We start from the raw sequence: 26,287 nt of genomic DNA on the forward strand, positions 1-26,287 counted from the left end.
CAATCAAAGTTATCTTATGTCGGACTACCTTTTTGTCATTAATTAATTGAATAATTGTGACAAAAAAGAAAGCGCAACCTCAGAATTTCAACATTGCCAAAAGAATTATTAAAAATTTATGTTCTTAGTCCCTGTTGATGCAATTAAGGTTTTGTTTGATCACTGCTGTCTCCTACATATTTGGTTTTATCACCCTATCTTTAGTACAGATTTTTTCTTAATTAGTGGTACCAAAAATGTTTTGCTATTTTGTTGTGTTTCTATGTAGATTATGAAGATAAACATGAGGATGATGAAAATTATTCCTGTAGAAGTGATGGAATCCAACACAATACGGAAACTGAAAGCAAATTTTTCAAAAATGGAAGGTGTTTCAATGATGAATCTGAAGAAGTTATTCTTTGGTGCAAATAGCCTTGACAGTGATAAGAAATTGGTTGATTATGGCATAAAGGAAGGTTCTACTCTCAATCTGTTTCTCCATTCTGGAGCCAAAATACAGATAAACGTCAGGTTGTCACAGTCAAGTAAGACGATTACACTTGAGGTGGATACAATGGACACCATCCACAACGTCAAGGCCAAGATTCAGAGCAAGGAGGGAATTACTAACCAACATGATCTTATCTACTTGGGAGAAGAGCTTGATGAGAGTCGAACTCTAGCTGCTTATAACATTGAAACAGGGTCTATCCTTTATGCAGTATTTCGATTTGGTGACATTATGGAGATAGGTGTTAGCATTGAACAAGAGATGAGAACTATTAATCTTAAAAGTAAAAGTTGGTATACTATAAGGAATGTTAAGAACGTGATCGAAACCATGGAGGGGATTGAAGCAGACAAGCAGAGGCTCTACATTGGTGAAGTGAAGCTGGAGAATGATGCGACTTTGGCAGACTCGAGTATTCCTCGAGGACAGACTTTGAGTTTGATCTCTGGCATGCGTATTTTTGTGAAAAGTTTGGCAGGAAAGAAACTCAAACTCAATGTGCTGAGCTCTGACACTTGTAATGATGTAAAAGAAATGATTCATCAGCTTGAAGGAATCCCTCCTAAACAACAACGACGACTTGTCTTCAATGGCAAGGCTTTTGAGGATTCACGCACTGTAGGCAACTACAATGTTGAGGATGGCAACACTATTAATTTGGTGCCCTGTCTTTGTGGTTGCCAGATAGTATAAGCTTCATCCTTTTTTTGGTTAGTTATGTTCTCTTTTTATTTTGTTTTGGTAATTAAGGTTGGTTGTTATTCGTACTTGAAATCTGGTTTGAATTGCTGAGCTCACACCACAAGATGTGAAAGAGTTAAGGATCCCCTCCTGGACAAAAAAGACTTGTCTGCAAAGGCATTCAACTTCAAAATGGCAATATTGACAATGGGTGATCCTCTGTCTTTTTGGTTGTTGAATGTACTTTTTGTGTTTTGTTTGGTTTAGAGACTTAAAACCTGCTTTAATTATGAACTTTTTCTCAATCAGTTATTGTTACTTTCTTCTTAATTTTGGTCATCACACACAGTTGTTATCCTAGAACCAAATATGTAGCGTACTGTGAGTCTCCATATTTTTGGAACCAAATCTGCAGGCAGTAAGGAACAGAATATGGTCATCTTAGTTCAGCGATGAAATTCTTAGGTGCACTTTTTCGTTTTTTGTGGGAACTGCATATATCCGAATACATTTATGATTTAATCACTTCTTAAGCTATTTATAGGGCATCAGCATAGACTAAAGTCATTGTCGCCCCGGCATTGTTGGTCTTTATATTTGTCACTTTTGTTTACGGTGCAAACGGATAGGTTTGGATTTGGATATGAGCCAATCCGAATAGGATGAATATTAAAAATTCTATCTGAATTGGATAATATCCGATCCGAAAATTAATATTAATTAAAATTTTATTTTTTTTAAATAATTCATTTTACCATTATAAAAACTAATATAAATATATACATATGTCATTTATTATTATTATTTTGTTATTATAATTTTATATTATTAGTTTTTAAAATTGGATCGGATATTATTGGATGTGGGGCTGTGGGCAATATCTGAATCTGTATCCGTATCCGAAACCAGTTCAAATTTAAAAAATTATTAGAATCCGATTTCCAAAATTATCAGAATTCGATATCTGAAATTTTTAGATAATATATGATTTTTCAAATATCAGATTCGAATATTTGGATATCACTTGCACCCCTATCTTTGTTGATCATCAGAATTAAGAACTCCAAAGAGTTAATTTGAACTTGCGCATTACAATATAATCCTACTGGGAAGGTGACAAATAAGTTCCTAAATATCTCCCATACAACAAAGAACTAAGGCTGTGTTTGTTTAGTGGCAAATGGGGGTGGCAAATTTTATTTTCCCACTAGATGCACCATTTGCCAGTGTTTGAGTGCATTTAGAGGCACTAGCAAACACTATTTACCATTTGTCGGCAAACGAAATTTTCCCACTAGAAGTGGGAAAATATAATCACCTCCCCCCCTAAACTCTTTTGTCACTTGATATTTTTCCACTAGGGTGAGAAAAATTTGCCACCGTCTCTCGCTCTCATCTTCCTCTCTCATTCATGAAGGAAACTCTATCAACACTTGGTCTCGCGATGAGAATGGAAGGACTGCCCGATTCACCGAAAGTCGAGATTGATCCAATATTAGGTCGGACTAGAGAGGATAGAAGAAGTGATATTGAACCGGTTTCGAGGAGAATTGGGGTTGTTTTGGGAATTCAGAAGAAGAGAATTGGGGCTGAGCCTGTTTTGGATGAGAGAGAGACTCAAAAGGAAGTTTCAGCAATTACTCCAACTGAAAGAGATGAATAAGGATGAGGAACAAGTTCATATTATTGGTTTTAGGACGATTATGAACCCTGAACGGGGGGATCAGGCAAACCATTAGGAATGAGGTGGGGCTAAGGGAAATTCTGAGTTACGGTTAGTAGACTTTCGGTTTCTCAATTACTTATTGGAATGAAAGTATGTAATGTTGCAAATGCAAATGCAAATGTGATTTAAGATAGTTGCATTAACTTTGTTAGTGTTATTCTTAAGCATAAAATACTACAATTGATATATTATGAAATTTAGACAAATCATGCATTTTATTGATTTCCAGTGGAGCTACATCATGGATTCTACACTGCCTTTGTAACATCTTTTATCCAATTATGAAAAAGATGTTGCATCATGAAATTGGTGTTTATTCATTGATTTATCCAATTACTTCTTTTTCATGCAACATCTTTTATCATGAGTTATCCAACATCTTTTTCAACTCTGCCTTTGTTTTCTATTTGAATCATATGTATGCCCTCTTAGGTGTGTGTGTGAGTGTGCTGGTGGTGTTGTGTGGTTTGTGCTGGATGGTGTGTATTTGTGGTGTTGTGTGTGTGTGTGGTAGGTGGTAGCATGGTGAGTGAGTGTGTGTGTGTGTGTGTGTGTGTGTGTGTGTGGTGATGTGCGGTGGTAGATGGTGTAGTGGTGCGTTGGTGTCTACTACTTAGTATAGGTGGTGCTGGTGATGTGTCTACTATGTAGTGGTGTACGTGGTGCTGGTGTAGTGGTGTAGGTGGCAGGTGGTTTAGTGGTGTAGTGATTGGTGTGTGTGGATTGGTGTGTGTTTGTGTGTAAGTTGTTATGTGGTAGTACGCTGGTCAGTGGTTGTTAGGTGGGTGTTTGTGTGTAGGTTGGTTTAGGTGGTTGGGTGGGTGTTGTTATTCAAGCATTTGCAAGGTCTTTGGGTGTTCAGCGTCTTTGGGGGTGCTACTTGGAAGGTGCTAGGTGTCATTGTTGTTCTTTGCAAGGTCTTTCAGGGTATTTGTTGCGTCTTTGGGGTGCTATTGCGTCTTTGGGTGCTCTTGTTGCTAGTTGATGTGTCTTTGTGTCTTTTGCCGTCGCCTCACATTGCGATTGGTGCTTGGTGTCTTGCGTCTTTGGGTGCCGCTATCGGTTCCAGGTGCCGGGTGGTGCTATTGTTGTGTTCTTTGGTGGTGCTCGTTGTTCTTCTTTGTTGGGTGCTACGATGTTTGTTGCCATTTGTTGCTCTTGTTTGGTGCCACCGCAAAGGCGTTAGGTGTTAAGCGTCACGCGAGAGGAGCCATTTTCAGTTTGGTATTCCATGTTTTGCATATGTGAGTAGAGGTTTTGGGCATTTAATTTAATGGGATGTTTGGTTTTTAAAATTCTTATGTTGGACTAGGTTTTGAATTGTCCAATTTACTTGCTTAATTTGGTAGTTCCATCTTTGCAATAGTTGATGATCCTTGGTGATGTATCAAGATGATGAGTTAATAAAATGGTGTTGTAGTATGTTAGTGGTGTGATGATGCTTATTGAGCAGTCGGGATATTGGAATTTGAGTTTGTTTCTCCAACCGAGGTGTTTGTTCACCTGCTATACTTAGGAAGTTCACGTAATTGGAATTCAATGTTCTTTCTATTTTTATACTTCATTGAGTTTGGAAACCAAAAAAATAATATTTTCAAAAAGTTAAAAAATCATTTGCCACGGAAAAAAAAAACCATGTAAACAAACGCTGGCAAAACTGGCAAATCTCACATTTTCCCACTATAAATTTTTGCAAATAAACACTGGCAAACTGAAATTTTCTCACTACAAATTAGCTTGACAAAACTCTAGTAGAAAAATACTAGCAAATCAAATATTTTTCCACTAGAGATTTGCCACTAAACAAACACAAACTAAGAAAAATTGGCAAGATAACCTTTTAAATGTTAAAAATAGTACATTTTTTTTGGTTATTTTAATAACAAAAACTTTAATTGCCTGGGTCAACAGGAACTATTGAACAGAAACTTGTAATGATATGCTCACCTTTTGGCAATATTGAAGAGGTGCACTTTTGTGTGTGTGTGTGTGTGTGTGACACAGTGATTAGAGCAGATGTAGAGTTAGAACTAAAAACACTTTTATCCTTTCACTACTAAAAAAATGACTTGTGATGACGGCTTTTAGCCGTCATGAAACAGGTTTAATGACATTTTTTCATTAAAAAAACTACTGTCATTATAGAGCCCGTCATAAAAGTTAACCAAAAGTGTCATAATTTTGATGACGGTTCTAGAGAAGTTGACATCAAAGCTCAAACTTAATATGACAAAAACTCATTTATAAACGTCATAACTGGATCCTTTTGCATGACATGTTTTACTTAACCGTCATAATTTATTAGAAAAAGTGTCAAGAACTAAACCTTCATTTATGACTGTTTTTATTTAAGCGTCATCCTAAGAAACAAAAGCGTCAAGAAATTAACACTAAAAACTGTCAAGAATTGGTATGCCACACGACAGTTCTTTGGAAGCCATCATATCTCTTTTTTTTTTCCTGTAAATCTGAAAATTCATGTAAATCTGAAATTCCTGTAAACCAATACATTCCGACACCACCAATACATTCAAACACTTGACAGCTGGAGTCCATTACGGAAACAAGAATCATACTTTTATTACCAACATAAATCATCCCAAGAACTTATTCATATTACATGATTTATTCACCGAGAAAAAAATTAAATAACTTAAGCACTTGATTCAAAATCAAGTCTCATAATCCAACAACAATGCAATTTACATAACCCAACCAACAAATTGCTAATCAACAGGTCCATCTCAAACAAACTTAATTGAGCTACCGTGTTATCTCACTTATAACCTAAAAAAAAATATGAAAAAGAATGTGTTAGTTTGTTTAATAAGTAAACTAAAATTATAATCATATAACGACTTCTACACAATATTAAAAAAATACACAAACAATGTGTTAGCACACTAAGTCAATAACTACTAAACGAAAGAGATGCAATCAACTATGACAAAGGAAAGAACATAAGAAATCATACCTAAATTCAAAATGTATGGTGGAAAATCTTCAGACTAAAGCTTTCATATACAACCCCCAAAAACCTATCAAACATAAAATATATATAAATGGTGCACATACCTATGCCGAGATAAATTTCTCGATGTACTCGATAAACTCCAAATGAATTCAATAAGGTCCGCTTGTATATGTCCTAGTGTTAGCCAACTTCATTAGCTACATAAGTCAACAAAGAAATTACAATCATCTCTGTTCTTTTTTATATACTTGCAATTAGTATGAGAAATAACTTCTTGGGATACCAATTGCAGCTGCAAGCTTTAATCCTTCAAGGGTAAACCGAATTGAACATTTCTTCTTTGAAAAGAAGAACATATTATCTTGATAAAAATGTATCATCCATAATGATCTTTAAAATCTAAAAGTATAAATAACTCTTTTCATCTCTATAAAGTCTAAACACGACACAAAGATACACTAACAAAAGTGGGCACCATCCAAACTATAGATGCCGATAAATTGAGGCATTATAAAGGTGGTTTTTCAAATCTAACAAGATATTGGTTGTTCTTAAGGAGTCTCAAGCAACAATTACCTTCCTTGCATTAACACAACATACAACCCTTCCCATAAAATATTGCATTCAGTTCCTAAAACAGGACTGACCTTCCTCATGATCCAGTGACAACAAATAATGTAAAGCATAATATTAGGCCGATAGGACACACTTCAAGAAAAGGAAAAGGAACAAACTATAAAAGACCATCGTTACTTTATTTTATTTCATAGTTAGAACTTGTATTCCCTAAACCCCTTAAATCCCCTAGTGAAGGTGTTAATCAAACCTAAGACATTGGGCCCGACCTCCCAAGTCTAACCAGTAGGCAGGACACTTTCATAACTAAACAGCCAATCTGTTTCCTAACCTTGCTGATAGGAATATCACCCCTCGAGTCAAACAGTCTTTACGTGGGGGGTTAGGCGCTACCTGTTTCCGGATCTGATCTAGCTGAACTCCTCCTTCTCCCTCAACATGAATTTGAGGTAGCATAGAGATGGAATGGAGCCCGGGTCAGCCAACAACTCCGGCCCAGAAGCACGCTTGTCTTAAGTTGCAGCTGGATAAGAGGATGGATATGAAGGGCTTAGTTCAGAGCCTAGGTCTGGTGATGCTGCCACAGATCGATCATTCTAAGGTCTTCCAATTCTACCTGTCGACCATATTACCATCGAGTGAATGTGGTATCGGTTCTTGCCCCATTTTAGAGAAGTACTTAGTATCCCTTTAGCATACTAACTAAAGAACAACATCGGTTTTACTCTAAAGGTGGACAAATTTGTGTAAGTACTTTACTGAAGAAATAAATCAGAGGAATTGACAAAAAAAAAAAAAAAAAAAAAAAAAAGAAAGAAATTGCAATTGTTCTAAGAGATAATAAGCATGGTCAATGGCCATACATTTCACTCATAGCTACAGGTTGCTTGCTTCCTGACTACACGTAATGAAACTGAAGTTCGAGATGAGCTACGATAAGCGAGACTCCTCTATAAGGGAAGTGGGTTCAAACAAACAAAGGGCAGAAAATGACCTTTGACATACACTAAGAAGCTGAGACAAGCAATTTAGTCTTTATTTTCTTCTTTCAAAACAAAAAAGCCTGAGGTAACATGGACAACAAGCTATTAGAGGGAGCCAAGTACAACAGTTGTAACGCCCGTATTTTTAAATACGTATTTTTCTATTTTATTAATTAATTAAATTAATTATTTTCAAAATTCGTCGGATTGGACTCGGGATACGTGGGCCTGGTTTTTGGGCCCGAGTCGGTGTTGGGCTTGGGTTTCGGACCCAAGTATATAAATACATTTTTCTAGAAAATAGGGTTCCTGGAGAATAGAATAATGAAAAATGGAGGCAGAGCATGAAAGCTGGATTTCTGGAGCGTTGGAGCGCGACGAATCGGGCTAGGAGGATTCGTTGAGCTGTTCATACAGGTGAGTAGCTATTTTGCTATTTCACCGGATTTATAGTTTCGCGGTATGCCAGATAACGTTAAAAGTTTCGCTCATATTTTAGGTTAAGTATTTTGTTATTAGCATTAGATTCCGTTTTGAAACTCATATTGTTCATACCGTTGAGACTGTATTTTGTCCCCGCTTCATATCGCTACTAGCATTCGGCCCCGCTTCATACTTGAAAAAATTGGTTAAACCGCCGAAACGACAAAAGCGGGTCATTAAGTGGGCGCCCACTCCCAAACTAAATTTCGCTTTGAACTTGTTTTTACATTGTGTGTGTGGGTTGTTTTGTTTTGGTCGTTGTCGGGTTGGGAGATCGGGTGGTTAAACCGGCCGGTTTTGAAATCGAAGGTTTACGGTCGAAGTTGTATGGATTGAATGGTTTGTAGTGATGGGAAAGTGTTGTGAAGTGGGAGAAAGCTTGAACCGTTAATGGCGCATCGCGGTTCTTGAAGGATTTGGGTTTTTTGTATTTATTTTCGTGATTTGAATGGGTTGTTGGTGTGGGGATTATGAGGATTGATTGAGGGATGATGGGTCTGTCGGTTAGAGCTTGGTGGAAGCCATTAATGGCGGCCGGAATATTCTCGAGATCTAGTTTTGGGCGATATGTTGAATTTAAGAATTAGAGTTTTGGTTTTGTTAAAGATGTAGGGGTTTCATGAGGATCAAAACCGTGTGTTTGAAGTGGGTGGTCGTGGGGGAACTTGTGATGGCGGATTTTTGGTGGAGGTGGAGGTCACCTGGAGGAGGAAGATGACGGTTTGGGCTTGGGCCTTAGGTGTTTAGGTTGGGCGGGTGTGGGTTAAGTTCCTTGGGCCGACCTTGTTTTGTTTGGTTCGGTCAAAGCCTTAGATGTTTGGTTTGGGGCCCAAATTCTATTAGTGGCTTGGCCGAAATTTCGATGGTGGTTGGCCGAAATTTCAGTTTTAGTTTATGTGGGCCGAAATCTAATTTAAGTGGTTGGGCCCTTTTCTTTTTGTTTTGAAATTTTTGGACTGAACCACTTAACTGTTTTGGGCTAGTTTTCTAATATTGCATGGACCAGTCCATTGGACTTAAAATAGATCTAATTGGGTCAGGTAAAATAAATAAGTGGACTTTTAGACTTCCGGGTAATAAGGTTTGGGCTTGGCCAGTTGGGTCCAAACCAGGACCGTGGTCATGAGCCCATGAGCCATGCACCTTTGACCTTAGCCATGAACCATGGCTATGACCATGAACCTGTCGAACACGAAAACGACAGTTTGACTTTGACTAGGACAGTTTGACTTTGACCATCGATCGTTGACTTTGACGGTTGACTTTGACCTTTGACCATGGCATGTTGACTTTGACTTTGACTTTGACCATGACATGTTGAGTTTGACCTTCACCATGATGTGTTGACCTTTGACCTTTGACCGTTGACTTTGACCGTTGACTGTGAATGTTGACTTTTTCCAGTTTTTCACATATTTGTTTATATGGACAAATATAGTAATAATGTATTGTCGGATATTGTATAACTTGGTTGGTCATTATCTAATTTAGCTTTGACGTGAGTAGTGTGTAAAATATATATATTGGGCTTTGATTGTGGACTGTGGACTGTTTATTTGTGCTACGTTTTATGTGTATATTATATGGACACATATAGTAATAAAATGCTGTGGAAGCTAGTATATATTTGGTGGTCATTATCTAAGAAAGATTTGACCTTGATGTTGTGTATTTTGACACGTGACGATATTGAGATGTTAGGAGACATTATATTCCTAATACGTTATAATAAAGATGTATGCGATACGTTGAAACATTGTGACATGAGATAATATGCTGGGATATTTATATTAATGCAATATCTTGGAGAAATGTATATACACTCCATTATTTTATATGTGAGATGCTAATATAGTATTGGTGAATATTTGCCCACGGGAGTGTGGTGTAGTGCAATAATATATTGGCACGTGAATGAATGAAAGTGACTATGAGATATAATTGAGATGTTTCTAGATATTATGGCTTAGTGCAATAAGGTAATTGACCTGCACGTGATATAGTAGAAATGTTTATGAGTCATTAACGTATGACACCTGAATAAATTACATAACGAAAATCCTAGAACCTGACTACCACAACTCATGTGATTGGCCCTTCCGGGCGTTCGCTTAATCTGAATGGCCTTCGGGCGGCCCCTTTCGGCGTTCGTTAAAATTTGAATGGCCTTCGCGGCCTTCCGGGCGAATAATAGTGGCTTGATTATTCCGTTCGCAAAATAGAACGATGATGCGCAATATTTTATGCCGAATAGTGGCGATCTTTACATAGATTTGGCTTCCGTGTGAGGATTTACGGTGGTGCGCGCATCCCGCCAGGTGGTTACGCACGGAGTGGCTCATTATGTAAGGGAGGCATGTGGATGTACATGTTCGGCGTTGGGTAGCGATTGTGGTAGCCAGGGAAACTAGGTAAGACATAGATACGACGTGATTTTAGGGACACGCAAAGAAAACCTTAATTAATATAATTATGGTAATATGTTTGTTAATGATGTATCTGTAGATAGATGATTATATATGGTTTTGCAGAAGGGTGGGTCAAATTAATTACTTGGGCAGAGACGACCCACTCTGTGATTGAGCAGGAAATGAGGTACGTATATAATACGTTTGTGTGGTTATTTGTTCAGTTGAACCTAAGGCGCCTCGATGGAGGAACTACCTGCCTTATTTATGATGCGTATAGTTTGTTGTGTAGTTAGTGAGAAGTTAAGGCGCCTCAGTAGAGGAACTACCTGCCTTAATTAGTATACTTAAGGTTGTTGTACTAGTTGTTGGAAGTTAAGGCGCCTCGGTGGAGGAACTAACTGCCTTATGGATGGTGTATATATATATGTATTATTATATGTTGTTTTTAGGGCTACTCACACCAGCATTTTTATAATGCTGACCCGATTTGCATGTTTGCTTATCGGGTGTGTTCATTCAATGAACATAGTTGATAAGTTTTGACAGGTTTAGTGATGAAGAAGATTGGTTGCTGCTTATGGTTTGCGTTAGCATTGCATCTCAGGATAAGTTTTGTTTTCCCTTGAGGTGATATAGATTTTCAGTTGAGATAAGGTTATTTGCATTTTCATTTGTAAATTGTTTTTGTAATGAAGATGACTGTTATTTAAGTTAAAATTTTTATTGGTTTTAATTATCCGCATATTTAAAACTGTTTATGGGTTTTTGGAAGTTGAGAGTGCGTCACACTTCGGAGATCGAAGAGTCGGGGACAAATAATGTTTTTTCCGAATTCTGTCGAAATTCGGGGTGTGACAACAGTGCATCTCAAAAAGAATTAGCAAGCCTTAGGAACGTGAGGGCATGCTCCTAACAGCACCCTTGGGAGCAGGTACTTGCCAAGAAATAAACGCATATACCTCACTTTATTAGCGCATCAAACTTTATCTCCTAGAATATATTATTCTGAACTTTAAACAGACTTGACTCTTGGCTACTCTAGTACTCCGTTTTCCAACTGAAAGGCATTGGTGTTTACGATAATCATTGTCCAAAAGATTTCTATCACTCAGTGCACTATTGCATGCTATTAGCCTAAGATTGCCAAAGGATGTGATGGGAGATGATAATCTAGCAGTAGCTACTACTGAGGCTGCTGATGGAAGACCAGTATACTGTAGGGATAGGTACTATCGTGCATTAGCAGGTGGTCACTCTTCTAGACCCATTATAAGGTTTTCTAGACCTGATAGTGGCCTAAGGTGAGTTGTTGTGGCCCTGCAATGGCCTAAGGTGAGTGGATGTGTGTGGCTGCATTGGCCCTTTGAGGGACCCTGGAGTGGTAGTTGTGGACTATTATGGTCTGCAGATGGTCAAGTGGGCTGTTGGAGGGCATGGTCTGGAAAAACTTTACTTCCAACCCCACAAAGTGATAGGCAGCACCACCAGTGCATGAAGAGTGACTAACCTCGCAGCAGATGCTTGTGCAAGACATAGTGCAGGACTTCCTAAAGGGGCTAGCAGAAAATGGATAAGCAGACATCAAAATTCAAGTTTTTAAAGCCAAGGGGTCATTCAGGAAGAGTGTTTATGTGCAAGAGTGAATTTGAAGAAAGAACAAGCCCAGATGAGGTGAAGAAAGAGATACAGAACTGCTATGCACTCATACACAAGCTTGGAAGGGGAGTCGTTTACCTGGGTTCTTCAAGAATGGGGCGGAGCCATCCACATTACATGCAAAAACGGTAGAGTTGGTGAGAGATTGGAAATCTTTTTAGACGCCGCAACATGGACGGGGAGTTGGTCCAGGTCTCATGGATGCTGCAACTAAAGGTGCACTGCAAGCAAAGAAACCAGTCGGCGGGTTTAAGATAGGTAAATAGCTCCACATTACTAGAAGATCATGATCAAGGGTTAAGGATGAGAACCTCATATTGCTCCAAAAGTGTAGGTTTTTCTCTGCCAGGAAACATGGATTGGTGGATCTTTGCAATGAGATGTGCCGCCGATCGTATAGTCATTTATCGCCTCCTGTGGTGTGGGGACTCTAGATGAGATGTTTGAGATCCTTTGCAACAACTTCAAGCTTTAAACAATATTTTTAACTTTTTCATCTTCTTGGGGAGGCCAAATCCATCCAGAGGTAGCAGGAGGATGATATTAAATGTCACAGGTATAATGACTTTATTTGCATCAAAGACCCTTTATGTTCAACATGCTCACTTCCCCATATTGTTCAAGGAACCGTAAAAGCCGAATGCTTGATGGTTTCTTATTGGTCGGAAAAAACACATATGAAGACAAAATTATGAATGGCGAAATAAATTCCTCAATCGTAAATTGTATGTTTGAAGAACACACCATCAAGATTATGCGTGATTGAGCGCCACCTGAGGAAAGAAATCCTTCTACTGGATTTTTACCTCGGAGAAGATTGTCTAATGTCTATAATGACACACAAATGGTTAGAAACTGTGGCGACCAATATATTGGGTGTGGAAACGTAACTAATATCACAACTCAAGGTTTAATATTTAATGATTCAGAAATAAGAAAGATATATATATATATATATATATCTTTCTTACAAAGCCAAATGAAAGCACCACCAGCTAGAATCCCAATGACAACCCAGTTGCCACTACCATGATCGACCCTCCAAAGACAAGGTCAAAGCTAGCAGCCAAAGATTACCCCAACAGCCATTCCATTGCAAATTCGCCCATTCATGGATCAAGCTCTACAAAGAAGAACGGAGAGCTCCTAAGCGATTGCAGCTGCCATTGCCAAAGTAAACCATGCAATCAGAGACGCTGAGACTCTAGTAATCCAAAAGATATGTCATGGTGCAACCTAGTGAAGACGTCTTGAGAAGTGTTAAAGGCATTCGAAGACCAGTTCTATGAAGTTATTTCATGGGGGGGACGAGGGTTTAACATGCTTCTTTCCCACTCTATTTTTCCCATCTTCTTCAAAACTACTTTCAACAATTCATTTAAATATTCCGACTTAAAAGCAAAGACACCACCGACGATCTTTTCCGACCCTTGTTTTGAAGCCCGTGAGCCTCCTCCCGTTTCTCGCACAAGACTTTGGCGTTTCTTTCATCCATATAGATTTCTTTCTAATAAGACTATTATCGAGAATGATTTGGTATGAACAATTCTAAAGGCAACAAACTATATTCACGCATACTTTGTGAAGAATATCGCTGGCTGATGTCCAAGAGCCTTCCTGAGTTGCAACACCAATGCGCTAGTTGGCCTACTAGAATGTACTAGAGCGCCCATTCATTTCATCAATAGCTCGCGACTTTTCATTATCATCACTAAACCTGACAAACCCATAACCTTTTGAACGACCAGTGTTTGCATCAATAACAACTTTTGCCCCTTTTACAGCAAAAGTTCAAATTTTTCATACAAGCCTCCCTGAGTTTACAAAAGTTCACATTTTTCACACTGAGCTTCGGTAACACATCCACTGCAAGCAACATTTTTCTCACCAAATCACACTAACAATAGAGTCAAATTTAATTAAAAACCTTAATAGAAAATCAGTTTTTAAAAAGAGAGAGAGAGATAGACTTACTGATGGTGTGGTGGTGAGGACTGAGGAGAGAGAGGGAGATTGGTGCGGCAGGAGGGGACTGAGAGAGTAAAGATGGAGTGCGGCAGGATAAGTTTTTTTTTTATAAGTGGGGAGTCTATTGACGGTTCAATTCTTAGTGAGGAGTCTATTGATTTTGGTATTCCTTTTTTCGGTTTAGTTGTTGACGTTTAATTGAAATCCAAAATGGACCAAAGCTAGTGCCCAAAAAATTGTGAGAATGTTTACGGTTTATTCTATTGCTAATTTGATTGTTTTAAGAAATATTATCATATTTTCTTGACACTTGTGTCATATAATTATATAAAATTATTATATTTTCTTTGACGCTTGTGTCATACACGACATAATGTTGCAACAACCCGCCATAAATTTATTATATTTTCTTGACGCTTTTGTGTCATACACTTTACATAATGTTGCAACACCGCCATAAATTTATTATAATTTCTTGACATTTGTGTCATACACGACATAATGTTGCCTTGGCCGCCATAAATTTATTATAATTTCATGATGCTTGTGTCATACACGACATAATATTGCAATAGCCGTCATAAAAATATTACTAAAACTCCTATCTTGACGGTTTTTAACAAAGCCGTCAAGATAGATAAAAAACAAGCGTCATAATATGTCATTTTTTTAGTAGTGTTTTAGTGCTGCAAATATGAAGGCTCATAGTACAAAATATCGTGATATTTGTCGATATCTATCTATATTTCAGATAAAAATATATAAATATCACGATATGTTTAGAGATATATAGGACTACAAATATCGATGATATTTTGGCGATATTTGTGATATTTGGGGATGTTTTATGATATTTGGGGATATTTGGCGATATTTTATGTATATAACAATTTTATTTAATAATTATCATTATATTTCAAACAAATATAAATAATATATCATAATATATCAAGAAATATTCACAATATCTACTACATATTGAGAAATTGAGTATCGATAAATACCCATATCTTAATATTTTGTACTATGTGAAGACTGTTGCTTACTTTTGGCCAATTGCACCCCAATGGTCAGTGCAATTTAATATGTCCTAAACGCTTATGTACACTGTTGCTGAGCCTTTCACCTCACCATGATGAATCACCTAGTAATCTAGTATACAGCAAGCAGACTAACCAAAACAACCATGTAGCCTCATGCAACAGCAAGCAACTCATCCCACTCATTCACTTACTTAACCAGCGAGTCACCAAAGTAAAATTGTCTTGCAAGTTGCAACTAGAATACGGCAATACGCCCTTCATGGCTTCATAGAATGTGTGTCTGGTGTTTTTTTAATTAATCTGTTTCTATTTCTAGGTTCAGTCTGAGGCTCTGAGCTAGCTGGCTCGGTTCTCAAAAGGCATGGGTTACTTGACTCATCACTTCTCTCGAAAGTGGTATAGCTTATCAAAGAAGCCCAAAGTGCATCTATTCTACGTTGTAAGGAGGCGTAGGTGAGTGACCTGGACAGCTGTGGCAAATCCGTTAGCACAAAGAGACAACTTCATTTACATTATTTCGGAATAGAGACAGTTAAATATTATTATAATATTAAATAGATTGTAAGGGCTAAAAAGTAAATATGAAGGCTGACGAGATGATTGGCATGGGCAAATGTATTAATTGAGTTGTCTCAATCAAAATAATCCTTTTAGACTATTATTTCCCTATTTGTCATCTTAAATTACAAAATAAATATTTAGATATCAAGTTAATAATTGGTTTATTTTAGAGGCAAAAACGTCTTAAGATTTTTGAGAAAAAATGAATAAAACAAATGAATTGTATCACAGACACGTGGCATATCCCACGTGCTCAAAACTAGTTACCTTAAAACAACTTCTTATCAAACTCTTCTCATTTACAGAGCTAGCTTGTTTGTTGCTACCATAGTTTGGGATTTCGAAATTCTCAGAATTCATCAAATTTCGACCTTTATCATATTTGGAATTTCAATTGATTTCGGAATAATCAATATTTGGACTCTATATTTGAAATTCTAATTTTTTGAAAAACCGAAATATTAGACAGAATTATGAGGTTTCGTTCGGAATCACGAACACTGGTTGCTACAGAAAATACAATCCATAAACCACAACTTGTTAGGTACTTGTGAACAAAACCTTTTATTTGAGAGCAGTGTTCGTGATTCTGAATGAAACGTCAGAATTCCGCATAATATTTCGATTTTTCAAAAAATCGGAATTCCAAATATAGAGTCGAAATCTTAATAATTCTGAAATCAACTAAAATTCTGAATATATAGAGGTCGAAATTTAATGAATTTTGGATTTTGGATTTGTCGGAATTCCAAAAATTCCGAAATCCCGAACTATGCATGAGAGTAATACTTCACTCACTGTTTTTACATATTACACATTGTTTATTTTCTTGGTTTCCACCATTTATCCTTTTTACAATTATTATTATTTTTTTTTTTTGGTGGGTGTTAGACAAAATTAGTAAAAATGTATTTATAACGTGCAATTTATGTTGTATCACTTAAAATTGATTGACAATCCACGTCATTCGAGTTCACAGATGATTGGTTCTCGGATAACGGAAAATGATCCTATATATAGAATAAAACAAGAGTCTAAAACAATTTGTATAATGAGGGATTTTAAAGTCACCAAAAAATATGAACTTCTCACTAAATTTAGTCCAAACGACCTAGCCACATCGGCCAATAGGATTCCTAAACGACCCAGCCATATCGGTCAATAGGATTCCTAAACGATCCAGTCATGTAGTTTCATAGAGAGTCCAAACGACTCAGCCATATAGTTCCATAGAGGGTCCAAACGACCCTACCATGTAGTTCCATAGAGTCCCTCAAATCCACCCGTAGAGGTATCGTTTGGGCTCGGTTCTACCAATCATTCATTCAAGTGTTTTGCATTCATTAATTAATTCAATCAATCAAGTTTTTTGCATTCATTCTAATCAATGTTCTCTTGTAGATTCATTCATTAATTCAATCAATCAAGTGTTTTGTATTCATTTTAATCAAATGTTATCTCATTATTTAGGTTTGCTTGTTATTGTCGTCGATGATTTCTTGGTATCTCATTTGCTCGACTAGTCGCATCTTCTATTTCCTCAACTTCTTCACCTTCACCTTCAACATTTTGTTTCACTTCTTCACTTTCAACATTTCTTCTATTTTCTCCTTCTCTAATTTGTTGTTGCACCTCAAACATTAATCAAATGCTTATTCTTCATCTTCGTGTTCTATTTAGGATTTTGATTGGGTATTCTATGTAGAGAAACTTGAGTATTCTATGTAAGGAATACGGATTTTGATGAAAAAAGGAGTAAGGATCGGAGGAGTAAATGAGAAACTTGAGTATTCTATGTAGAGATATTTGAAATGTTGATATATTTCGAATAATTGAGTGAAATATGTTTCCCTAAACCCCAAACTAATTTATTATTCACAATTGAAAAAAAAAAAAAAAAAAAACAAGTTTAGATATAAAACTAATTATTATTTTAAATTTGGATAATTGAGTGAAATATGTTTGAAATTAAATTTTTTTTATATCGGTACAAAATTTATAAACCCTGAACCCTAAACCCCAAACTCCAAACTAGTTTATGATTCACAATTTAAAAAATAAAATAAAAAATAACAAGATTATATATAAAACAAATTATTATTTCGAATAATTAAGTGAAATATGTTGGTACGAAATTTGTAAACCCTAAACTCCAAATCCCATACTAGTTTATGATTCACAATTTGAAAAAGAAAATAAAAAATAACAAGTTTATATATAAAACAAATTATTATTTCGAATAATTAAGTAAAATATGTTGGTACAAAATTTGTGAACCCTAAACCCTAAACCCTAAACCCCAAACCCCAAATCCCAAACTAGTTTATAATTCACAATTTGAAAAAGAAAATAATAAATAATAAATTTAGATATAAAACAAATTATTATTTCGAATAATTAAGTAAAATATGTTGGTACGAAATTTGTAAACCCTGAACCTTAAACCCCAAATCCCATATCCCAAACTAGTTTATGATTCACAATTGAAAAAAAAAAATAAAAAATACAAAATTTAGATATAAAACAAATTATTATTTTAGATTTTGGCATATTTGATTACATGTTTTAATTTGGTTATATAGATACTATGTCATAACAGATAAAGAGTGCAGAGTGTATGTAATTTGTGCAACTAATTGTATTCTTCCTAACCCAATTTTTTAAATCAGATTTCAATTTTGCTAATTCAATTGGAATGTGTTGATAATTGATCATTACTAATTCAATTTTACAGATAATTGTTTAAATAAATTATTGTACAATTATAATCGATTAATGATTTGTATTATAAGAAAATTGTTCGGTATTTATGTATAAGAAAAGTGTAATTGGTGTTTATGTAATCAATTTTTATTGGTTAATCAGGAATTTCTTTGGTTTAGAACTTTTCAATTATTTTTGTCCAAACGACTCTACCATGTCGCCCCATAGAAGCCCCAAACGACCCAGCCATACCGCTTGATTGTGATACCAAACGACATGATCAGACCATTCTATAGAAAAAACAGAGAGCTCTGTCTCAAACAATATGGCAAAGCCGTTTAAATGCACACTAAAACGATGTGAGCAAGCCACTTGAGTGTACACTCAAACGTTCAATGGAGATTCTAGAAAGTCAATTCTCAAACGACAAGCTCAAACCGTGTGTGTGTACACTCAAACGATACCACCATGTCGCCTTAGTGTATATGCACACGGTTTGAATTTGTCTGAGAATTGAGTTTTTGGGACCAGTTGAATTGGTTGTTGGGCCTGGACTTTAATGACAAACTTATTATTTTTTTGTTTTTTTTTGAGTTGCCCATTCCAATTTGATAAGTGCCCAATTAAATCACCTTTGGTTTTAGGCAAGGCCGCATTATATTAACTGACCAATGAGAGTTCGGCTTGCATCGTTAGAGGTGCACATTTTGTGTGTGTTGCGCGCGCGCGCTCGCGTGTGACTAGATCCTTCTGCAAGCAGCAAATATAAAGGCTTCAGCTTACTTTCCGCCAATTGTGCGAAGATGGTGAAGTGTTTTTGGTCTAAATACGTAAATAGTGAAGGGATAGAGTTTTGGGTCTCATAACAGTTGACTCACTTCTCTCAAAAGTCGCACCGGTTCTCTGTAGCTTGTCAAACAAGCCAAAGTAGTGTAGTAAGTTAAAACAACTTCTTCTCAAAGTCATCTCATCTTCAGAGCTAGTTTGTTTGTTCCTACAGATACGATCGACAGCTAATTAGGTACCAACTTTAACTCAGAAGTACTTCACCCACTTGCTAGTTTTACATTTTCTTGGTTTTCACTGTTTAACCTTTTGTTGTTGTTGTTGTTGTTTGGTTTAGTTGGGCATTTGATAAAATTAGTAAAAAACTAAAAATGCATTCATAACGTTTAGAGTATTAATTCTATATCCCTTGAATTTCATGGCAGTCATATTTTTCACAACTACATTTTCTACAGAGTATTAAATTATAAACATGTAACTGTAGATCTTCTTCTTTTTCTTTCAAGATGAGACCTGAGGTAAAAAAGGGATGAAACAGAAGAGAGTGCATGAACTAATTTACAAGAACCGATTATTTTTCAAAGCATCCCTTGTTTTCCATGTATGGAACTGTTATTGAAATGTTCACACAACAATTCTCACAGTTGAAAGAGCTAGGGTAATATTATTTTCAGCTAAACGACTAGTGAAATTTAATTTGTTGGCATTGTCATTGTTCAGTAACTTGTGTTGTATGTGGAATGTATCTGATTTTAAGCTGAGCGAAATAAAATTCCAGAAAAAAGGGAGGAAGAAGAGAGTTTTTGAGAGTGAAAATAGGAAAAGTGATTTTCCTCTCATTTCTAAAGGAAGCTGTTTTCTAATCGGAGCTTCTTTTTTCTATCCCCCCCTTGTTTTTTTTGGGATTTTAACAGTAAAATTGATGCTTCTGTTCACTTGAACTTTTCGCGTTTATGACGTCTATGTTGCGGAATTACTAACATGTAGTTGAGGCTTTCAATCAATCATGGTGAAAAATGCAAAGGAATTTTCTAACGACCATGTCGCCAAAAGGAAACTTTTGATGGAGCATTCTGAAGGTCATGTATTCGAATATACTGTAGATGAAGGGAAATCTCAAATGGAGCTTGTTAACGATCATGTCAACAAGAAGGAAACTGCTACTGTGGAGCCTACTGAAAATAAGGTCTTTTTGAGTTGTGAAATAGAAATTTGAGCTGATATTTAGAACTGTGAAAATGTTTTGTTATCCTTTTTCTTTGTGTGTGTGGTAGTAATCGGCTTTAAGAAGCACAGCCAAGTGTTTTAGTTTTGATGGAAATAAATAATTTTGATAGTGACTCTGGTGTTAAGGATCACCTACCAAACACACAGCCAAAACCCTTTAAACACCATTGTTTAATCCTGTTGTTTTCCAGCATCTTTTCTACATAATTTTTTATGCCAAGCGGTCAAGAGGACACTCAGTTTCAACACAAAGTGGATGGGATTTTATCCTCATTTGTAATTGCTTGCGAGCCATCATTTGTAAATCAGCACTCTAAATCTGGCTACGGTGCTAACTGCGGAATTCCCCACTTTCTTTGTATGCAGTCTCATATTGTTTCGATTTTTCTGTTCATATATGTGTTACGATCTTCATGGTTTATTCGTATGAGTTTTTCTTGAGTATTACACTTGACTGCTCAAGTGGTTTTCCATGCTAGTATATGAATCATGAATCAAGAAGTTCTCATTGCAAAGAATGCAAGCTATGCGTTCAAGCTAAACGCCCATACATTGGTTCTCCACTCTAATATATTATCTCCTTTTAGATGTTTATTTTCATGTTTGCGATGTCGTGCTATAATTTTGCATTTTCATGCAATTCATCACCCTATCTTTAGTACATATTTTTTCTTAATTAGTGGTACTAAAAAATGTTTCGCTATTTTGTTGTGTTTCTATGTAGATTATGAAGATAAACATGAGGATGATGAAAATTATTCCTGTAGAAGTGATGGAATCCGCCAATCCGACACAATACGGAAACTGAAAGCTAACTTTTCAGAAACGGAAGGTGTTTCAATGATGAATCTGAAGAAGTTATTCTTTGGTGCAAACAGCCTTGACAGTGATAAGAAATTGGGTGATTATGGCATAAAGGAAGGTTCTACTCTCAATCTGTTTCTCCATTCTGGAGCCAAAATACAGATATATGTCAGGTTGTCACAATCAAGTAAGACAATTACACTTGAGGTGGATACAATGGACACCATCCGCAACATCAAGGCCAAGATTCAGAGCAAGGAGGGAATTACTAACCAACATGATCTTATCTACTTGGGAGAAGAGCTGGATGAGAGTCGAACTCTAGCTGCTTATAACATTGAAACAGGGTCTATCCTTTATGCAGTATTTCAATTTGGTGATGTTATGGAGATAGGTGTTAGCATTGAACAAGATATGAGAACTATTAATCTTAAAGTTAAAAGTTGGTATACTATAAAGATTGTCAAGAATGTGATCGAAAGCATGGAGGGGATTGAAGCAGACAAGCAAAGGCTCTACATTGGTGAAGTGAAGCTGGAGAATGATGTGACTTTGGCAGACTTGAGTATTCCTCGAGGACAGACTTTGAGTTTGATCTATGGCATGCATATTTTTGTGAAAAGTTTGACGGGAAAGAAACTCAAACTCAATGTGCTGAGCTCTGACACCATCAAAGATGTAAAAGAAATGGTTCATCAGGTAGATGGAATCCCTCCTGATCAACAACGACTTATCTTCAATGGCAGGGCTTTTGAGGATTCACGCACTTTAAGCAACTACAGTGTTGAGGATGGAAGCACTATTCATCTGGTGCTTTGTCTTTGTGGTTGTTAGATAGTATAAGTTTCATCTTTTTATCGGTTAGTTATCTTATGTTCCATTTACTTTTTTTTTGTCTTTAGGGTCAGTTGTTATTCTTACTTGAAATCTGGTTTGAATTGCTGAGTTTTGACACCACAAAAGATCTGAAAGAGTTGAGGATTTCCTCCTGGACAAAAAAGACTTGTCTGGGAAGGCAACATTGACGATGGGTGATCCTTTGTCTTTTTGGTTGTTGGATGTACTTTTTTGTGTTTTGTTTGGTTTAGAGGCTTAAAACCTGCTTTAATTATGGACTTTTTCTCAATCAATTATTGCTACTTTCTTCTTAATTTTGGTCATTACACACAGTTGTTATGCCTAGAACCAAATATGTGGGGTACTGTGAGCCTCCATATTTTTGTAACCAAATCAGCAGGCGGTAAGGAACATAATATCTATATATAAAAAAAAAGGAACAGAATATGGTCATCTCTTTTCAGCAAGGTCGAAATTCTTAGGTGCACGTTTTCGTTTTTTGTGGGAACGGCATATATCTGAGTAAATTTATGATTTAATTACTTCATAATCTATTTATAGGGTTTTAGCATAGACTAAAGTCATTGTCGCCCGTCACTGTTGGTCTTTATATTTGTCACCTTTGTTCAGTAAGGACTAAGGAGTCGATCATCAGAACTCCAATGGTAGGAAGAGTTAATTTGAAGAACTATATAATTGGCAATATAATCCTACTGGGAAGGTGACAAATAAGTTCCTAAAGATCTCCAATACAACAAAGAACTAAGAAAAATTGGCAAGATAAACCTCAAAATTACTTTAAATGTTAAAAAAGTACATTTTTTGGTCTTAATAACAAAACTTTTAATTGCTTTGGTCAACAGTAACTATTGAACATAAACTTGTAATGATATGCTAGCCTTTTGGCAATATTGAAGAGGTGCACTTTTGTATGTGTGACACTGATTAGAACAGATATCAGCTTCTTTGAGTTAGAAGAACACTTTTATCTTTTTAGGCTGAGTCCAATGGCTCCCTATCTCTTTAAAAGTAGTGTTAAAGTCAATAAAGTAGAGCTAAAATCAATAAAGTAGAGCTAAAGTAGAGCTAAAGTCAATAAAGTAGAGCTAAAATCAACATATTTTACTCTCTATATATAGAGAGTAAAATAGAAATAGAGAGTAAAATCCTTTGTATATATACATAGAAAAATAATGATAGAGTAAAATATGTTGACTTTAGCTCTATTTTGTTGACTTTAGCTCTACTTTATTGACTTTAACACTACTTTTAAAGAGATATGGAGCCATTGGACTCAGCCTTAGTGCTGCAAATACGAAGGCTTTTGCTTACTTTTGGCCAATTGCGCGCAGATGGTCAGTGGAATTTAATATGTCCTAAACGCTTAAGTACACTGTTGCAGAGCCTTTCACCGCCATGATGAATAGCCTAGTATACAGCAAGCATAGACTAACCAAAGAACCATGTAGCCTCATGCAGCAGCAATCAACTCATCCCACTTATTCACTTACTTAACCAGCAAGTCACCAAAGTAAAATTGTCTTCCAACTAGAATACGGCAATACGCCCTTCATGGCTTCATAGAGTAGTCTACACTCTACACCTGGTTATTTTTAAGGGCGCCACTGTTATACATGACCCAGCACAAAAAAAAGACTTCAGAAGTCAGTTGTGATTGGCTGGTGAGGAGAGAGGAGAGAGAGAATTACACCAATCAGAATTGACTTGGACGTTTTTTGTGTGCTGGGTCATGTGAGTTAGTTTTATCCTATTTTTAATCTGTTTCTAAAAATTAGGTTCAGTCTGAGGCTCTGAGCTAGCTGGCTCGGTTCTCAAAAGGCATGGGTCACTTGACTCATCACTTCTCTCGAAAGTCGAAAGTGGTGTAGCTTATCAAAGAAGCCCAAAGTGCATTATAAAACAACTTCTCAAACTCTTCTCATTTACAGAGCTATAGCTTGTTTGTTGCTACAGAAGATACAATCCACAAACCACAGCTTGTTAGGTACTTGTGAACAAAACCTTTTACTTGAGAGTAATACTTCACTCACTCGCTGGTTTTACATATTACACATGTTTATATTCTTGGTTTCCACCGTTTATCCTTTTACTGCTGTTATTATTCTATTTTTTTTTTCGGTTTAGTAGGGTGTTAGATAAAATTAGTAAAACATGCATTCATAACGTACAGCATCCATGAAGAATGTATCTGATGCTTTTTATGATGTATTGACGTGGAATACTAACATGTTGTTAAGGCTTTCAATTAATCATGGAGAAAAAGAGAGGTGCAAAGGAATCTTCTAATGATCGTGGGACCAAAAGGAAACTTTTGCTGGAGCATTCTGAAGGTCATGTATTTGAATATAGTGTAGATGAAGGGAAATTTCAAATGGAGCTTGTTAACGTTCACGTCGACGTGAAGGAAACTGCTACTGTGGAGCCTGCTGAAAATAAGGCACTTCTTTTTGGGGGTACCCTTCTTTTTGAGCTGATATTTAGAAATGTGAAAATGTTTTAAAGTTGAAGGTAATCTGCTTTAAGATGCACTGCCAAGGTTTTTTTAGTTTTGATTGAAATTAGTAATCTTGATAATAACTCCGGTGTTGAGGATCACCTACGAAACACACAACCAAAGCCCTTTAAATACCATTGTTTCACTCTGTTGTTTTCCACTATCTTTTCTACAAAGCGGTCAAGAGGTCAAGAGGACGCTCAATTTTAACACAAAGTGGAACGGTTTTCAGTTTTCACACTCATTTGCAAATGCTTGCGGGATATCATTTGTGAATCATTTGAGTAGCCATATTGTTCCATAATTGAAGTCACTCTCTTTATATGCAGTCTTATATTGTTCCGTTTTTTCTCTTCATATATGTTTTCAATCTTCATGGTTCATTTGTATGATTTTTTCAAGTGGTTCTCCATGCTAATATATTATCTCCTTTAAGATGTGTACTTTCATGTCTGCAATGTCGTGGTATAATTTAATGTTTTCCAGCAATTCATCACCTTATCTTTAGTACAGACCTTTTATCATTATTGTTGCCACCCCTGGTTGTTTTTTATTTTTAAATGCTACTGAGGGGGCCTGCTGTGCTATGAAATGTTTCGCTGTTTTGTGGTGTTTCTATGTAGATTATGAAGATAAACATGCGGGTGATGAAAACTGTTCTTTTAGAAGTGATGGAATCTGACACAATTCGTAAACTGAAAGCGTACTTTTCAGAAACAGAAGGTGTTTCAATGATGAATCTGAAGAAGTTATTCTTTGGTGCAAACAGCCTTGACAGTGATAAGAAATTGGTTGATTATGACTTAAAGAAGGTTCTACTCAATCTGTTTCTCCATTCTGGAGCCAAGATACTCGTAGACGAAGTTGTTGTCACAGTTTAGTAAGACAATTACACTGGAGGTGGATACGATGGGCACCATTTGTAATGTAAAGGCCAAGATTCTGAGCAAAGAGGGAATCACAGCTAACCAATATGATCTTATCTACTTGGGAGAAGAGCTCGATGATAGTCGAACTCTGGCAGCTTGCAACATTGAAGCAGGGTCCATCCTTTATGCAGTATTTCGATTTGGAGATGCTATGCAGATAAGTGTGAGCATTGAGCAAGACATGAGAACTATCAATCTTAACGTGAAAAATTGGTATACTATAAAGAATGTCAAGAATGTGATTGAAAGCATGGAGGGGATCGAAGCAGACAGGCAGAGGCTCTACTTTGGTGATGTGAAGCTGGAGAATGATGCGAATTTGGCAGACTTAAATATTCCTCAAGGACAGACTTTGAATTTGATCTATGGCATGCACATTTTTGTGAAAAGTTTGACAGGAAAGAAACTTAAACTTGAAGTGTTGAGCTCAGACAATGGGAAAGATGTGAAAGAAATGATCCAGCAGCTAGAAGGAATCCCTCCTAAACAACAATGACTTGTCTTCAATGGTTGGTTTTTTGAGGATTCACGCACTTTAGGCAACTACAATGTTGAGGATGGCAACACCATTCATTTGGTGCCCTGTCTTTGTGGTTGCTAGATAATATAAGCTTCATCCTTCTTTTGGTTAGTTATGTTCTATTTACTTTGTTTTGGTGATTAAGGGCAGTTGTTATTGTAACTTAAAATCTTGCTTGAAGTGCTGAGCTCCTGACAAGAAATGATTTATGAGAGCTACGGATCCCTCATGGACGACAAAGGCTTCTCTGCATTCTGCAAAGGCATTCAACTTCAAAATGGCACAATTGTCGTGATCCTTTATCTTTTTGCTTTTTTGAATTAGTTTTAGCGTTGTGTTTGGTTTGGAGACTTAAAACCTGCCTTGAAGTCTGATCTTTTTCTCAATCAATTGCTGTTAGTTTCTTCTTCA

At 36.4% G+C, this 26,287-nt stretch overlaps 3 protein-coding genes and 1 pseudogene across 4 annotated transcripts; all 4 read left to right on the top strand.

Annotated features, from left to right (window-relative positions):
* LOC147489359 (polyubiquitin-like) lies at nt 1-22,226 on the top strand. Its single transcript, XM_086571871.1, has 3 exons — nt 1-148; nt 269-1,369; nt 22,091-22,226. Exons 1-2 carry the CDS (start codon nt 119-121, stop codon nt 1,184-1,186), a joined length of 948 nt encoding a protein of 315 aa, XP_086427997.1. The 5' UTR covers nt 1-118; the 3' UTR covers nt 1,187-1,369; nt 22,091-22,226.
* On the top strand, nt 11,877-12,458 carry LOC147489360 (uncharacterized; annotated as a pseudogene).
* On the top strand, nt 20,277-26,287 carry LOC147489361 (polyubiquitin-like). 2 transcript variants are annotated; one of them, XR_015201656.1, is made up of 3 exons: nt 20,277-20,629; nt 20,996-22,090; nt 26,139-26,287. XR_015201656.1 is itself a non-coding variant. In XM_086571870.1 (2 exons), the coding sequence occupies exons 1-2, from the start codon at nt 20,485-20,487 to the stop codon at nt 21,907-21,909; spliced, it is 1,059 nt and encodes a 352-aa protein (XP_086427996.1). In that variant the 5' UTR covers nt 20,277-20,484; the 3' UTR covers nt 21,910-22,226. The 2 variants fall into 2 exon arrangements, 1 of the variants encoding a protein (XP_086427996.1); XM_086571870.1 differs by lacking the exon at nt 26,139-26,287 and having other exon boundaries at nt 20,996-22,226.
* LOC147489362 (polyubiquitin 11-like) lies at nt 25,337-25,852 on the top strand. The gene has a single exon (XM_086574622.1). The coding sequence runs from the start codon at nt 25,337-25,339 to the stop codon at nt 25,850-25,852; it is 516 nt and encodes a 171-aa protein (XP_086430748.1).

Source organism: Coptis chinensis, chromosome 7 (assembly GCF_015680905.1).
Source record: "Coptis chinensis isolate HL-2020 chromosome 7, ASM1568090v1, whole genome shotgun sequence".
In the NCBI taxonomy this organism is placed as follows: domain Eukaryota; kingdom Viridiplantae; phylum Streptophyta; class Magnoliopsida; order Ranunculales; family Ranunculaceae; genus Coptis; species Coptis chinensis.

Coding starts and splice junctions, on each gene's coding strand:
- LOC147489359 (XM_086571871.1), top strand. CDS start 119: ATGTTCTTAGTCCCTGTTGATGCAATTAAG. Junction 149..268: donor TCCCTGTTGATGCAATTAAG/GTTTTGTTTGAT, acceptor GTTTCTATGTAG/ATTATGAAGATAAACATGAG.
- LOC147489361 (XM_086571870.1), top strand. CDS start 20,485: ATGCCAAGCGGTCAAGAGGACACTCAGTTTCAACACAAAGTGGATGGG. Junction 20,630..20,995: donor CGGAATTCCCCACTTTCTTT/GTATGCAGTCTC, acceptor GTTTCTATGTAG/ATTATGAAGATAAACATGAG.
- LOC147489362 (XM_086574622.1), top strand. CDS start 25,337: ATGGGCACCATTTGTAATGTAAAGGCCAAGATTCTGAGCAAAGAGGGA.